Genomic DNA, 14,904 nt, shown 5'->3' with positions numbered 1-14,904 from the left:
GGGCGGGGCGAGGGAGGAAGAGCCTCTTGTGATTGGTGAAGTCGGTATTTCAGTCTGGACTTCGGTGCCTTCTTTCCTCCCATTGGCTGAGTTGCTTGGGAGGCGGAGCTAACTAGCAAACGGGGGGCGGCCTAGAGACGAAGACGCTAAAAAGAAACCCGGAGAGACGCACTTGTGACGCACTTCCGGGGCGCTAAGCGAGAAAATGGCCGCGTCCCAGCAGCAGGCTTCCGCAGCTTCCTCTGCTGCTGGTGTGTCGGGTCCTGGATCGGCGGGTGGCCCGGGTCCCCAGCAGCAGCCGCAACCACCGGCACAGCTGGTGGGGCCTGCCCAGAGCGGGCTTTTGCAGCAACAGCAACAGGACTTCGATCCTGTGCAGCGCTATAAGATGCTCATCCCGCAGCTGAAAGAGAGTCTGCAGGTGCTTGGCCGGGAGCTGCGAGAAGCAAGCGGGGTTTGGCTCTCGGATTCCAAGGGGGCGGGTGGAGGAGCTGTTTAGCCAGGAAGAGAGCAAAAGGAGCGTTAGGCAGGGAAAAGAGTGAGACTTGGTCCTCTTGGTGAGGCCAAAGCGAAGCTCTGCGGATCGACAGTCTGAGGTGGGGTCACCGCGGATGTTGAGCCTGGGACTGGCCGGGACTCGAGTGGGAGGCAGTTTAAAGGAGAAACGAGGCTCTGATTGTGAAAGCCTGACGAAAGGCCTGGCCTGTGCAGAGATTCTGCCCGTGATTGGTGGGTGAGGGAGGAGTCTAAGGTATGTCCGGAGATGATTGGTGAGAGCGGGCCTCTGGGAAGATACGGGGGGTTATTACTATAGAGGAACGGAAGCGGGAGTTCTCTGGGGTGACGGGAGGAGAGATGCCAAGTGAAGAGGGTGCCCCCTTCTGTTTCTCCATCTCCCGCATCTTTTTTGTTTTTTTTTTTTAACTAGACTTTGATGAAGGTTGCAGCCCAGAATTTGATTCAGAACACTAACATTGACAACGGACAGTGAGTGTAGTCCCCTTTTCCCAGGACGTTCTCCTGTCTCCACCCCAGTCGTAGAAACTCATCCCCTGAGCCCCGCCCCCCCGCCTCTCCCCCCTGCCTCCCCCCTTCCCCCACCTTTCTTCCTATTTTCAAGCTCAGCTCTCCGTAGCGCCCACCCTTGTTCTTTTTGCCTCTTCTACGACTAACGGTCCCCTAGGCCCTGCCTTGGGACTCCTGAGCCTATACCTACTTTCCTGATGATGCTTGGTTGGGTAGACACTGATGTCCCAGAGATGGGCAATACATTCCCCAGTCAGCTTCTTCTCCTGGGCTATAGAAAGAGCAGCGACGGACCCATACAGCGCTTTGACAAGTGTCTGGAGGAGTTCTACGCCCTCTGTGACCAGCTGGAGCTCTGCCTGGTAAGACACTGGGTGGCCACAACTCTGCCTCAGTCCTCGGGGTCTTCAGGAACCCTCATTCGGTCAGTCAGCACACACTCACTGGATGGAAGTGGGGCAGGAGTTGCAAGGAGGGCAAGCGGCTAAGAGCACAGCCTCTGGAATGGGACCACCACTCTCTCTCTGAGCCTTAGGTTCCTCCTTTGGGAAATGGATTTTCAGGAAAGTCTCAGCAAGATCATGCATGCAAAGTACTTAACATGATACTAAGCATGGCAAACATTTCCTGTAATATCATCATCTTTATTTTGAATTGGGTTTGAAGGAAAAGTCAGAGTTTGAGAAGGCTGGTAGAAAGGTTTTCCAACCAGAAGGAGCAGCTTCTGCTTTAAGTTCCCTTTAGGAACATCACAAAATTCAGTCTGGCTCAGGTGTATTGGGCCTTGTTGAATTTTGAAAATAGCCCTGAGGGCACTGGGGAACCATGGAGGATTTCAATCAGGGAAGAACATGGACCCATTTGCTTTTTCAGGAATGTGCCTCTGGCTGCCAAATGAGGGATGGGTTAGAGGGGCCAAGAGTGGAGGCTGGGAGCCCCAGGAGGCAGCCATGGCAGCATTCCAGTGGGCTAGGCCCCACCAGGGCAGGGCCCTGAGGAAGTGAGGGAGGGCAGATGAGACAGATGCTCAGAAGGTGTTGTGGACAGGCCATGGTTCTGACAGGCTGTGGGAGATTTGAGGCCCAGGGCTCTAGTTGGAATGGTAGGGCCATCCCTGGGACAGAGACCCAGGAGGAGGAGCGGTTTGGGGGGGAAAGTATGAGAGCTCTGGAATTTCAGGGGAGGCTTGGGACACAGATGTGGTGTCATCAGCGCAGCGGTGGGAAGTGAGTGACGTGTGTGGGTGAGACAGCCTGGAGAGGGCATGAGACTGAGAGGAGGAGCCGGGACCTGGGAACTGCTGCATTGAAGGCTTGGGTAGAGTAGGAAGTCTCTAGAAGGAGCAGCCAGACAGAGGAGTAGGAGGAAAAGCAGGAGCAGGTGCCATCAGAGAACCCACGGCTGATTCCCTGCCTGCGGTTAAGACAGTCACAGTAACGGTAGCTGACATTCATTAGCCAGGATCCGTGTCTGTGTCTCATGCGCTGTTCCCACCTTACGAGGTCGCAGAGGCAGTTATTAAACCCATCTTCCTAAGGAGGACACAGGCTCAAAGAGGCGCAGCCGCATGCCTGAGGCCACCTAGCAAGTGACTGGCAGGGCCAGGCTTTGACCCTAAGACTTGGGAGTCCAGAGGCCAAGCAGGCTACCCCCGGGGTGGGGTTGGGAGGACCTGGAATGAGACTGATCCGTACCTTGCCTGCCTGTCCACAGCGCCTGGCACATGAGTGCCTGTCACAGAGCTGCGACAGTGCCAAGCACTCTCCCACGCTAGTGCCCACAGCCACCAAGCCGGACGCGGTCCAGCCTGACAGCCTGCCCTACCCACAGTACCTGGCCGTCATCAAAGCCCAGATCGCCTGTGCCAAGGACATTCACACGGCTCTGCTGGACTGCGCCAACAAGGTCACGGGCAAGACGCCTGCGCCACCTACGGGCCCCGGGGGCACGCTGTGAGCTGGCCGGGAGTGGGGCAGGCCTTGGGGGAGGGGGACTGGGAGGGAATGAAGAGTGGCCTCAAAGCAGCCTTGTTTCTGCCTTTTTTCCCCCCCCCCCACCTGAGCACTGCGGCCAGAGCCAGCAGGGGGCAGCAGCGGCCAGCAGGCGGCGCGCAGGGCCAGGCCTTGCCTCTTCTGGCCGCCTGCCTGCTCTCCTCCCTGGCAGAGTGGACTTTGGCCTGTGCCTGTCGATGACCTCTTTCAGTGGCTCTCCCCGACCTGGCCTGGGTGTGGGGCCCTATCTGGGCCCCCTCCCTCCATCCTTCTTGATTCTAATCCCACTTTGGGGGTGGTCTCTGTGTCTAACCGTTCCTCTGTGTGTCTCTACTGCATGTGGCTGTCACCTCTCTCGTTCGATCTCTTTTTCTCTCTCTCTCTGCCTCTGTGGTTTCGTGTCTCCCCGTCTCTTACCATCCCTCTCTCCCAGGCCCCTTTGCTGTCTTCTGCCCCCAACTCCTAACTGGGGTTCTATGCCTATGAAGGGGGCCAGATTCTGGGAGCCAGAACCCTTGGGTTCCCTGGGGCTGAGGAAGGGGCTACATTTTCTGGGGCCACAGCCAAACCCAGGGATCCCCAGCACCTCCCATGTCAGCCCAGCCCCCAGGGTCCTTGGCCCAGAAAAGGGGAAGTAGAGGGGGTCTGGGCCCTGACCTCAGCACGCCTGGTCGGGGAGCAATTCGTACCCCCACCCGAACCCGGGGCCTGCGTCAGCAGCATTCAGCTAGGGGCATTGTGCAATCCGTGGTGAAGCCTGGCCCAGCTGGATGCCTGGGTCCCTGTATTTTTAGCCCCAAAGCAGAAGTGAAAAGGCCCCAGTAGGGGTGAATCATCAGTCCTGGGGAAGAACCCAGGCGCCTGGGCCGCAGCTCCGGGAAGCGGGCCTTGGGGAGGGGGCTTCAGGGAGGGCATGCCCCACCAGGCTCCCCACTTCACTCAGAGCGGGCTTTGGGGAGCTCAGCCATGGCCGTCAGGCCTGGGCAAGTGCAGGGCGGAGCTCCCGGCCCCTGCCCGGCTGCTGGGGTGTGAGGCTCCAGTGACTCAGGCTGCTTGCCGGGCCGCCCCACCCAGCACCTTCTGTGCCATGTTCCCATGTCGCTGCCCAGGAGCCCTCTGTCCTGGACCCCACATCTGTCAGGAAACCCGGGACATGCAGGCATGTGATTCACCCAGAGCCCAGGTCCCCGCACTGGAGTCCTGGGAACGGCGAGCTGTGTGTGTGTGTGTACACATCCCTGTGTGTGTGTGTGTGTGTGTGTACACATCCCTGTGTGTGTGTGTGTGTGTGTGTACACATCCCTGTGTGTGCGTGTGTGTGTGTGTACACATCCCTGTGTGTGCGTGTGTGTGTGTGTGTGTGTGTACACATCCCAGGAAGTTCCTTCCCCTTCTCCCTGTCCTTGAAGTGCCAGGCACGTAGGGCAGGCCCTCCAAGGGGCAGCAGGCCTCTCGGGCACTAGCTGAAGTTGCTGTCCCTGGGGAGGATTTCTTCAGGGAAGCCACAGCTCTGCCCATTTATCCGACTGAATCAGGCCCCCACCTGAATCCCCAGATCTTCCAGGATAATCTCCTTCACTTAAAAGTGAACTGATTATGGACTTGAATCACATCTACAAAATACCTTCACAGCAACATCCAGATTAGTGTTTGATCGAATCCCTGGGCACTGTAGCCGAGTCAGGCGGGCCCATACAACTAACCATCATAATCTATTCCTTGTCAACTTGGCACCCGTACACATCTGCTTAACCATACTTAATTTCCAAATACATACAAGAGCAAGGCCTCATTTCCAGCTAACATGCTACAACTATCTGTGTACAACCAAAAACGCACTCTTCCCCCAGAAGAGCCCACCACCTTCCAGCCTAGGGGCACACGCCACGTACTGGTGGAGATGTGGCACTCCCCGGGCGCACAAACTCAGAAGACAGGTCCAGCTGGCCCTGTGAGGTGGCATCCACAACATCACAGGTGGGGGCGTGATGCAGAGCCCAGCAGTGCCTGTGCCACACCCAGGGGACGACCGAGACAGCCAGTGGGCGGGATGATGGATGCACAGTTCAGCAGCCACACACAGGCTGCAGGCTGCGCGCCGGGAAGCTGAGTTCACTGAACAAACGTGTACTGAGCATCTCATGTGGGCAAGCCCCGTACAGTGTGAACCAAAGACCCTGCCTTCCTGGAGCTGCGATTCCAGTGAGAGACAGTTAGGTGTGATCGAATCAAACAGTCTATCAGGTGGTGAGAAGTTCCCAGAAGAAACAGAAAGCAGAGACGTGAGATCAGAAGCGGAGAGAGATTTATAATAGCAAAAAAAAAAAAATGGCGCTTGGAAATAAATCTACACAAATGCAAGATTTGCATATGGAGAATTATGTTACTTTATTGAAAAGCATTAAAGTTTGAGAGCTTAGGTTGGGTAGTGGTTCAGGGGTATTTATTATTATGGGCTGTAAATACATGTTACATGTATTATTTGTTAAATAGATGACAAGATTATTAAAAAAAATTTTTTTTAGTTCTTAACTGAGGTCATGAAGACCTCACTGAAAAGGTGGTACTGGAGCAGACTTGGAAGAGAGGGAATAAGTCATGTGGACATCCGAGGCAAGAGCATTGCAGGGAGAAGGAACAAGGGCAAGTGCAAAGGCCCTGAGGCAGAAATGTGCTGGTTTGTATGGGACAATGTGGAGGTCTGCACCACAGTGCAGGGACAGAGGAAGTCAAGGCAGGTCATGGAGGACCCTGGTGAAGACTTACTAGATTGTTAGATCCAGACGGAGATTGTACAGGCTGGTGCACAACCACACACCCCAGGGAAGGGTGTATATGAGATGCACAGCCAGACAGGGCAAAACAAACCATGGGGACACAGGCACATGGGGTCCCCAGGGTCTCTGGCCCAGTGACAGTCCCACAAACAGACTCAAAGGAACAATCCAACCACGTGAATAACAAACAACCGTCTAACCACCACTTAACCCACTATCTCTCACCCCATCGCAGACTTTGCCCATCACAGGCTGACTCAGCCCTGCCTTTAGCTTAACATTATCTAAAGCAGCCTTGGCTAGGGAGAGATAAGGCTTCTCAGGTGTGAGTGTGTGCCTCTGCCCTGCCCTGCCCAGCCCAGCCCAGCCCAGCCCAGCCCAGCCCACAGAGGCCAGCACGGATAGTGACAGCAGCACGGACCGGGGTGCGCACCCGCCACCCTCATCATGCGCGCCGTAGACGTCAGGAACCAAAGTTCACCAGTTTCACTGCCTTGTGACTGGGCCACAGAGGAACCGCATACAGACGGTGGCCTCCCACATTCTCAGCGACACCCCCAAATAAGGACACAGGCCTATGGGAACACTGTTCACTACACACACCGAGGATGTGGGCCCTGCACGCAGCCACGGCTGCCTACAGCCACACACAGGCTTACACACACTCGGCTTCCAAGCAGTGTGTGCACAGATCCTCGTCACACCAGAGGACACCCTCAAGGAGTTACACACACTTAGTCACTTCAGATCCCACAGTGGTTCAGAGCTACACAAAGATGTGTAGGTAGGTATGTAGGTCACACGTTCTCATGAAAGCCACCTCAAAGACAGCTACAGTGGAGTACACGCTCCCACAGCCAGAGGTGGTTAAAGTAAACAGTGTAGCCAATCACTCGGGCCCAGGCGGTTTCACACATTTGTCCACACGGTCATGTCATGCGGGACCGTGAGTACACAGCCCTCACACAGGAAACACTCGTGCCCCACACCTATGTCCCCACTGCACACCCAGGCACGCCAGGGCACGCGCCCTCGCCCCTGCAGTGCCCACGCTATTCCCACGTGTACACACACTGGTGGGCCCACGCGGGGACACACTCGGCTGGGCCGCACCCGCTCCCGCCCCGTCGATCACGCCAGCGCGCACACGGCCGGGCACACGTGCCGCGTACACGCTCCCCGCCCGCGCGCTCGGCCCGCTCTCACACCCCCGCGTTTCCCGTCCCCGCTTGTTTTTCTGGAAACTCTGCGCTCCGTTCCCCTCCCCCTTGGCCGGAAGTGCTCGCCGTATTTTTAGCCTCTCTGGTTTCCGCCCCTTTCCCCCTCGCTCTGCCAGCCCAAGCCCGGCCCCCCCTGCGCCCCGCGGGGGACCCGGCCATCCCCTTCCCCACCGTCATTCCAGAGGGGATTCCCGGCCGCCGCCGGGGCCACGGATTTTCCCGCTGGCGACGTGGGGAGCGGGGAGGAGTCTGCCCGAACTTCCTCCTGGGCTGGGACGCCCGAGGCCTGGAGCGGGCGGGAGGGGGATGGGAGGCAGACTCTCAGGGCGGAGGGAGGAGGGGTGGGGGCTCGGACTGCCGGGTTTGAGCGAGGAGGGGCTGGGGGTCCGGACCCCTGGGTCTGGCGAAGGAGGGGGCTGGGGGCCGTGTCTCCTGGGTCTGAGCGAGCGGGGGGCTTGGAGACCCGGACCCCTAGATCTGAGCAAGGAGACCGGGGCTCCTGGGGCCCACCCGTCTGGGCTTGGATGGGTCGGCGGTCCTTCCCGGCGCAAAGCCCCCCCTCCGGCCTCTCCGAGCGTCACCCAATCCCTAGAGTCCCAGCTCTCGGGCCGATGACTCAGCAGATGCGAGAGGGGAGGGGGTCAGCCTGACTCAGGGATGGGAAATGCTCCCTTCACTCCAGGGAATCGAAACTGGAATCTCTCCTCCAGGATCGCGGCCAGAGCCGAGCCGGACTCCGGGGACCCCAGGGTGCCCCCCATCTCCCGTTTGCCCGCCGCCTTCGTCCCACTAGCGGCACAGGGATGTGGAGCCCAGGCGAGAGGCGGGTGCCAGGCACCTCCCTTCTCCCCCTCTCCCCCTCTCCCCGTTGTCCTCCAGGCTCTGTTTACAGGCGACAGAAGCCCTGGTTACAAGAGAGGAACCCGGGCGTCCGGGTCGAGCCTCCTCGTCACGGCTTCCAGGAAGCCCCCCTCCCCCGCCCCTTGCGAGTGAGTCACGGGCGAGCGGGAGGCTGCAATCGTGCCAGAGGCGCCCGCAGCCGCCCAGCTCACGGGACCGGCCGGGAAGGCCCCTCGGCCGAGAAAGCGCCGCACCAGGGATTCCCCCGTGCTCTGTCCGACCAGGCAAGTCGGCGTGCCTGGGAGAATCTCCTCACCTCAATACAAGCCCGCAGTAGCGCCTGCAAGCATGAACTTTCCACCATCATAACTGCACTCCGTAGCAATGATTTCTACCCCCATATTTCCACTCAGGGCAGCCAGCTCACCAAAACCCCCTTAAAAAACAAGTTTTCTTCCCAGATCTTAACAGTTTCATTCAGGGCAACCCCTTGACAATAAAAGACTTGCCAATGTGGGGAGTGATCCCGCAGATTTAGAGTTCTCTCAAGGCACACACCTTTAGACGAGACCCATCCGGCAGTCAGTTGGGGATAACCCATTTCTTCTGCCTCAAAACAGCCTTCCTTCAAGGCAACCCTCCACCATAATAAAAGATCTCCCCCTTTCCAATCCTGAGTTTTCTCAGAGGGCAAGCTCTTAACATCATTTAAGGGCCTGGTATGAGGCTGCTGCCATTTATGAACTGGAGAGTAACTTGGCATCTATGCCTGGGTTTCCTCGGATGTAAAATGGGCATCATAATACCTCCCTGAGTTAATGTATGTAAAGCGCTTTCCTACAACAGGGCCCGGCTCAGAGGAAGCATCAGAGGCGTCATTATCTGCTTGAGGGTGAGAGGCTACAGCAGCCCTGGGATTGGGAGAGGGGGTCCCTTTCCAGCCACGCCAGGTATCTGGCACCCCACTCACCCACCCACCGCCAGTGGGGGCGGGGAGGGCGGTCCAGGTGTCCAGATGTGGGCTGTTAGGGAGCGAGACCAGGCAGGGCAGGCAGGTCACCGAGGAGAAATCCCCACCAGGCCTGTTGGTCTCCTCTCTCCATCTTGCTCGTGCGGATTTCCGTCTGTGGGGGTTTGTTTTTCCCTGCCTTTCTCCCTCCTTTTCTCTGTTTCTTTATGTGACACCCGCCGGCCCCCCAGTTCTTGCTCTGCATTTGTCTCTCTGGGACTGTCTCTCTCACGTCTTTTCCGTCTCTATCTCTCCACCTCTCTTCCTTTCCTTACCCTGTCTCTTCCTCTGTGTATGTCTCCTTGTGTGTGTCTCTCCCTTCCTCTGGGTGTCTCTGTGTGTGTGTGTGTGTGTCTCTCTTCGCGTCTCCCCATTTCTGTCTCTTTCTTTCTGCGCCTCTCCCCGCCCCCGTCCGTCTGTCTCACGCGCACGCCCTCTCGGCCTCTGCCCTTGTCAATCCCCCCGGGAGCCCTGCCCCCGCCTCCGTCCCAGTTCCCTTCTCCGCGCCTCAGTCTCCAGCCTGGAAAACTGGGCCGACACCCCCCACCCCACGCACTCTCCACGGGGTCGCGACCGCCCGCGGGCCCGGCTCAGGCGCGTCCCCGCCAGGGGCCAGGCGGAAGGGGACCAGTTCAGGGCCGGGCGGGCAGTGCCGGGGGCGCGCGTCCGGGAAGCGCCCCTCCTGGCCCCGCCTCCAGGCCCAGGCCACACCCCCCGGCGTCTATAAAAACCCCGGCCCCTCCAGCCCGCCGCAGCCTGGCTTCAGCGCTCCCACTCTCGGTGGACCCCTAAGCCGATCGGCCATTCGCGCCGCCATGGATCTCACCGCCATCTACGAGGTGAGCCCCTTCCGACCAGCCCCCCGGGGACCGCATGCCTGACTCCCCTCTCAAACTAGGGCTCCCTAGCGCCGCGAACTCCGGCCCGGGGTCCCTGCCTGCCTTCTCAGACCAGTATGCTTCTCTGGAGGTGAAAATGGAGCCCGCGACTTTTGGGTCTCGGCCCAAACATGGGGGGCTGCCCCTTGGAGCTGGGAGGCTGGAGGACTGTTCTCAGACTCGGGCTGTCTGGGGGCGGAAATGGCCCCACACCTGGCTTACCCCTAGTAGTTGCTGAGGGCGCGGTTTTGCGCGGAGGCGTTTCTGGGGCTAGAGTCTCGGGGTGAGGGGAAGCCGACCTCTGGCTCTCTGCTCCCGGACCCAGAGGATGACTCTGGGACCTCTAAAACCGAAGAGACCCGGACTCTTGGGGTAACTCTGCTCTCCTCCGGTTGCGAAATTGGAAACCCTGTTGCACGGGGTCAGATCCCGAGAGGCCCAGAGGCTCAAACTTGGAGGACAGTGGTGTGCCCTGACTTTGGGGTCCTCTCTTGATCCAGCCGGGGGAGCTGGGCTTCCCGGGCCCCTCGGGGTAGGCTGCAGTCGCGAATAAACAGGGCTCCCCGCGATCCGGAACCCCTGGGTTTCTGCGGGCGGGTGGGGCTCAGGCCGGGAACCCACAAACCGGACTGGCAAGCTCCTAAGTGCCTGGCAGTTGGGGCGGGGCGTCACCCTGCTTTTTCGGTGTCTTAACCGATCCCTGTTCCCGCAGAGCCTCCTGTCGCTGGGCCCTGACCTGCCATCCGACCACGGAGAGACGGAGCCCAGCCCGGCATGGGCCTCTTCGGGACTCTGGAGTCTCAGCTCGTCCGACCCCGGCTCTGCCGGGGTCGCCGCCCGCCTGCCTGGCCGCTCCACCAGCCTGGTGGAGGGTCGCAGCTGTGGCTGGGTGCCCCCACCCCCGGGCTTCGCACCCCTGGCTCCCCGCCCAGGCCCCGAGCTGTCGCCCTCGCCCACCTCGCCTACTGCGACCCCCACCACCTCATCCCGCTACAAGACTGAGCTATGTCGGACCTTCTCGGAGAGCGGGCGCTGCCGCTACGGGGCCAAGTGCCAGTTTGCCCATGGCCTGGGCGAGCTGCGCCAGGCCAGTCGCCACCCCAAATACAAGACGGAACTCTGCCACAAGTTCTACCTCCAGGGCCGCTGCCCCTACGGCTCGCGCTGCCACTTCATCCACAACCCCAGCGAGGACCTGGCCGCCCCGGGCCAACCCCATGTGCTGCGCCAGAGCATCAGCTTTTCAGGCCTGCCCTCAGGCCGCCGACCCTCGCCACCCCCAGCAGGCCTGGCGGGTCCCTCCCTGTCCTCATGTTCCTTCTCGCCTTCCAGCTCCCCACCACCACCAGCTGGGGACCTTCCACTGTCACCCTCTGCCTTCTCCGCTGCCCCTGGGACCCCTGTGGCCCGAAGGGACCCCACCCCGGCCTGTTGCCCCTCCTGCCGAAGGGCCACCCCCAGCAGCGTCTGGGGACCCTTGGGTGGCCTGGCTCGGAGCCCCTCTGCACACTCCCTGGGATCTGATCCCGACGAATATGCCAGCAGCGGCAGCAGCCTGGGGGGATCCGACTCACCCGTCTTCGAGGCCGGGGTGTTTGGGCCACCCCAGCCACCTGCAGCTCCCCGGCGACTGCCCATCTTCAATCGCATCTCTGTTTCTGAGTGACAAGTGCCTGCCCAGTACACATCAGCTGGATTCTTAAGGGGGGCCATTTCTCTTGTGCTGTGGGCTCCACAGGGGCCCTGGGGCTGTGGGGAACTGGGGACTCTTCATCAAGTAGCCCCCCCCATTTCCCAAGTGCATTAACCCACTCCCCTGACCCCACGCTGGGGCAGGTCCCCAGTGTGCAAGCTCGGTGTTCACGGTGTTGGGGGAACGAGTGTTTCCCGGATCCTTTAAAAACAAAATGTAGCAAATTAGAGGGAGGTAGTGAGCTCTCCCCCCCCTCCCCTGCCCAATGCTGTGAATAATAGCCCCCACCGCCCCCTCCCGATTTTTCCTATGGAGCCTCCCCCGAGGGGGAATCCTGGTGCTCAAATTTCCCTCCAAAAGCAAGTAGCCAAAGCCGTTGCCAACCCCCCAGCCGTTGGGCCCCCTATTTATGACGACTTTATTTATTCTAATAGATTTTATAGTATTTATATATATTGGGTCGTCTGCTTCCCTTGTATTTTTCTTCCTCCTTTTTGTAATATTGGAAACGATTGAATAATTATTGTTATAAGTATACTATAATAATATATTAAGTAATATATATTGCCAAAAGTTTATTTTTGTGTTTTTTGGAATTTTTAAATAAAAGGAATCTGTGTGCACACGGGAATCCTGGCTTTTCTGCGGGCCAGAGGCAGTGAGGAGGGGGGAGGGCGGTGTGAAGTTTCTAGAAGCGGGGGAGAGTCAACCCCGAGTTCCTCCGAAGCCGCCTGGAGCTGAGCCGCTCGCGGCGCTCACCTGGCAGGAAGTGACGTCACCGGGCCGGCCGTTCACCTGGGAGGACGGGGCCAGGTGAGGTCACCCGGCAGGAACCCGGAGAGCCAGTTCCCGGGGCGTGGGGGGCGCGGGCGGTCCCCTGCCGGACTCTGTGACCCGGGCGGGCGGGGACGGGATGTTTCCGTCCCCACGGGGCCGCGGGCGGCAGGCGGGGCGGCGGGAGGACGGAATGTGCCGGGGCGCGGGCCCAGCGCGGGCGGGCGGCCGGGCCGCGGGGGGGACGGGGGGGCGGCCCGGTTCCCGGACCCGCGAGTGGGGGGCTCGGACTCCCGGAATGCTGGGGGCGGCGGCGTTACAGCCTCAGCATTCCAGAATCGCGACGTTTCGGAATCGGGGTTACTCTGGGCGACTTGGAATTCTGCCCCCTGGGGTCGGAGACGGTGTAGGACTCGCAAAGTCGTGGCCGCCTGCTTCCCGGGCCCCCGGCCCTCGGAGTTCCAGAACTTTCGCCTCCCGGGACTCGCGACGCGCGGGCTCGCGGGGCCGGGGTGCGTGGGTCGCGGCGGGCGGGGCGGGGCCCGGGGAGCCGCGTCCTCGGACCATACAAGGCAAGAGGCGGCGGGCAGCACCCCGGGCCCGGAAGCCGCCCCGCGTCAGTCCCCGGCCCCGCCCCCCGCCGCCTCCCCCTCGACCCCTCTTCCTTCTCCCCCCGCTTTTTCCTCCCCTCCCCCTCCCACTTCCCCCTCCTCTCTCCCCGGCCTCACCCCTCCTCCTGCTGCTTCTCAGTTCCTCCTCTCCTCCCCTCCCCTCTCAGCTCCTCCCCTCCCCGGCACGCTTCTCCCCTTCCCTTTTTAATACCCTTCCCTTCCAGCCCCCATCCGCCTGTCCCTTACCCCTCTTTCCTTCCAGTTTCCCTTCTCCCCTCTTCCTTCCCTCTCCACCCTTTCCCTGCTCTCTGTCCCCTCAGTTCCGCCTCCCTCCCCACCCCTCTGCCCCCTCCCCCGACCCATTCCCTTTTCCCCTCCAGCCCCTTCTCCTCCCCTCCTCTTGCGTCCTTGCTCTCTCCCTCGTCCTTAGCCCTCTCCCCTTGCCCACTGGCACGCGCTGATCTTTGATCTCTTCTTCCAGGAAACTGTCCCCCTTGGGGGAAAGGGCTCAGGTCCCCATATGTACAAGAGGGTTGAGAAAGAGAGAGAAACGCAGAGACCCAAAGACATGGAAGGCAGGGAGCAGAAGCAAGCCATGCAGACATTGACAAACGCTGAAAGAACAAGAAACAGACATCTCTGGTTCTTGCCTTGGCAAAAACAAAAACCCCTCGTTTGAGAATATGGCACCTGCCACCAGCTACCGGCGCAAACACCTGGGAGTCCCCTTGTCTCCACTCTCTCAAACCCACCTCCCAGTCCAACAGCAGTCCTGTCTGATTCACCTTCTAAAAGGATCTACAATCCACCCTCCTGTCTCTTCTGGCTGCCACCCTGGTCCTATCCAGCATCATGTCCCACCCGAACCATCATGGCAGCCCCTCCCTGGGCTCCCAGCTCAGGTCCCTGCCCTCAGTCTCTCCCCACTCCCCCACCAGACAACCAGAGGGAACCTGTCATGACACCTGAGTCAGACCACATAACAGCCAAAGTCCTAAGTCCTCACAGCCTACAGGGACTGGCTCTAATCTTTGGTCACTCTTGCCCTCGTCACACTGGCTTCCTATCCACTTCACCAATACATCTGACATGCTTCAGCCACAAGGCTTTTGCACTGGCTGTTTCCTCTGCCTGGAATGCTCCCCCAGGTAGCCCCATAGCTCACTCCCCTCCTTCAGGTCTCTCCAATGTGTCCTGAGTGAGATGGTCCCTGACTACTCTTATTGCAACCCACACCCCACCTCCCACTCTCCCATCCTCTCCACGGTGCTATATTTTTTCCATGACGTTTATCACCACCTAACATATAAAATGTAGTTAGTTCTTACGTTTATAGCAGTCTGCCTCCCCTCACTAGGATGTCACGTCATCAGGGGCAGAGAATTTGTCTTGTTCACTGCTGTATCATCCACCAGTCACATAGTGGATGTTCAGTAAACAAATTGATTCAGAAACGGAAAGAGAAAGTTAAAATTCCAAGACACAAGAAAAAAAAAAAGAAATTAGTAACTATGTGAGGTGATTGATGTTGATATTAACTAAACTTATTGTGATAATCATTTCACAATTTATACATGTATCAAATCATTATGTTGTACACCTTGGATTAATACAATGTTCTATGGCAATTATATCTCAATGAAACTGGAAGAAAAATCCAAGACAGAGAAAGAGGCAGTGCCATACCGTTTGCGGAGGATCCACAACGTGACACATCTACAGAAGTCTTCAACTGAGATTTGTAGACCCAATTGAATGCCCAGGCATCTGAGAAGCGATACCACCCTCTGGCGGCCAGAATAAAAACGGCACCTCCCCATAACAGAACACTCGCTCTCTAACCGACCGTCGCCAGAGTCCCGGGAGCCTTGACAGCTCGAAAATTCCCGAGATCGAAATGTTCATTTCTCTAAGTGATGTATGTTTGGGTTGATTTATAAGATGCATAAATTTATAAAAGCTGATAAGAAAAAACTAAAGTGCTCCAGGTGAGGATCGAACTCACAACCTCGGCATTGCTCCGCTCGCACTGTCATATAAGTACCGCGCGCTAACCGATTGCGCCACTGGAGCTCCGGCCGCACC

The 14,904-nt window shown here is 58.8% G+C and overlaps 2 protein-coding genes and 1 non-coding gene across 3 annotated transcripts; 2 read left to right on the top strand and 1 right to left on the bottom strand.

The window, feature by feature from the left end:
- Positions 1–41: 41 nt before the first annotated feature.
- MED29 (mediator complex subunit 29) lies at positions 42–5,436 on the top strand. The gene is made up of 4 exons (XM_004441515.3): positions 42–421; positions 929–987; positions 1,304–1,388; positions 2,740–5,436. The coding sequence occupies exons 1-4, from the start codon at positions 206–208 to the stop codon at positions 2,980–2,982; spliced, it is 603 nt and encodes a 200-aa protein (XP_004441572.1). The 5' UTR covers positions 42–205; the 3' UTR covers positions 2,983–5,436.
- A 4,172-nt stretch (positions 5,437–9,608) lies between these two features.
- On the top strand, positions 9,609–12,057 carry ZFP36 (ZFP36 zinc finger CCCH-type). The gene is made up of 2 exons (XM_004441516.3): positions 9,609–9,702; positions 10,454–12,057. The coding sequence occupies exons 1-2, from the start codon at positions 9,679–9,681 to the stop codon at positions 11,405–11,407; spliced, it is 978 nt and encodes a 325-aa protein (XP_004441573.1). The 5' UTR covers positions 9,609–9,678; the 3' UTR covers positions 11,408–12,057.
- A 2,742-nt stretch (positions 12,058–14,799) lies between these two features.
- On the bottom strand, positions 14,800–14,892 carry TRNAI-UAU (transfer RNA isoleucine (anticodon UAU)). The gene is given in 2 exon segments: positions 14,800–14,835; positions 14,855–14,892. It is a non-coding gene; the product is annotated as a tRNA-Ile (tRNA).
- Positions 14,893–14,904: the final 12 nt, after the last annotated feature.

The sequence above is a fragment of the Ceratotherium simum genome, chromosome 33 (genome assembly GCF_057802395.1).
Source record: "Ceratotherium simum simum isolate JZ-2026a chromosome 33, ASM5780239v1, whole genome shotgun sequence".
Taxonomy (NCBI): Eukaryota; Metazoa; Chordata; class Mammalia; order Perissodactyla; family Rhinocerotidae; genus Ceratotherium; species Ceratotherium simum.
The sequence above is the reverse complement of the archived record's forward strand: the minus strand, read 5'-3'. Positions and strand labels throughout refer to the sequence as shown.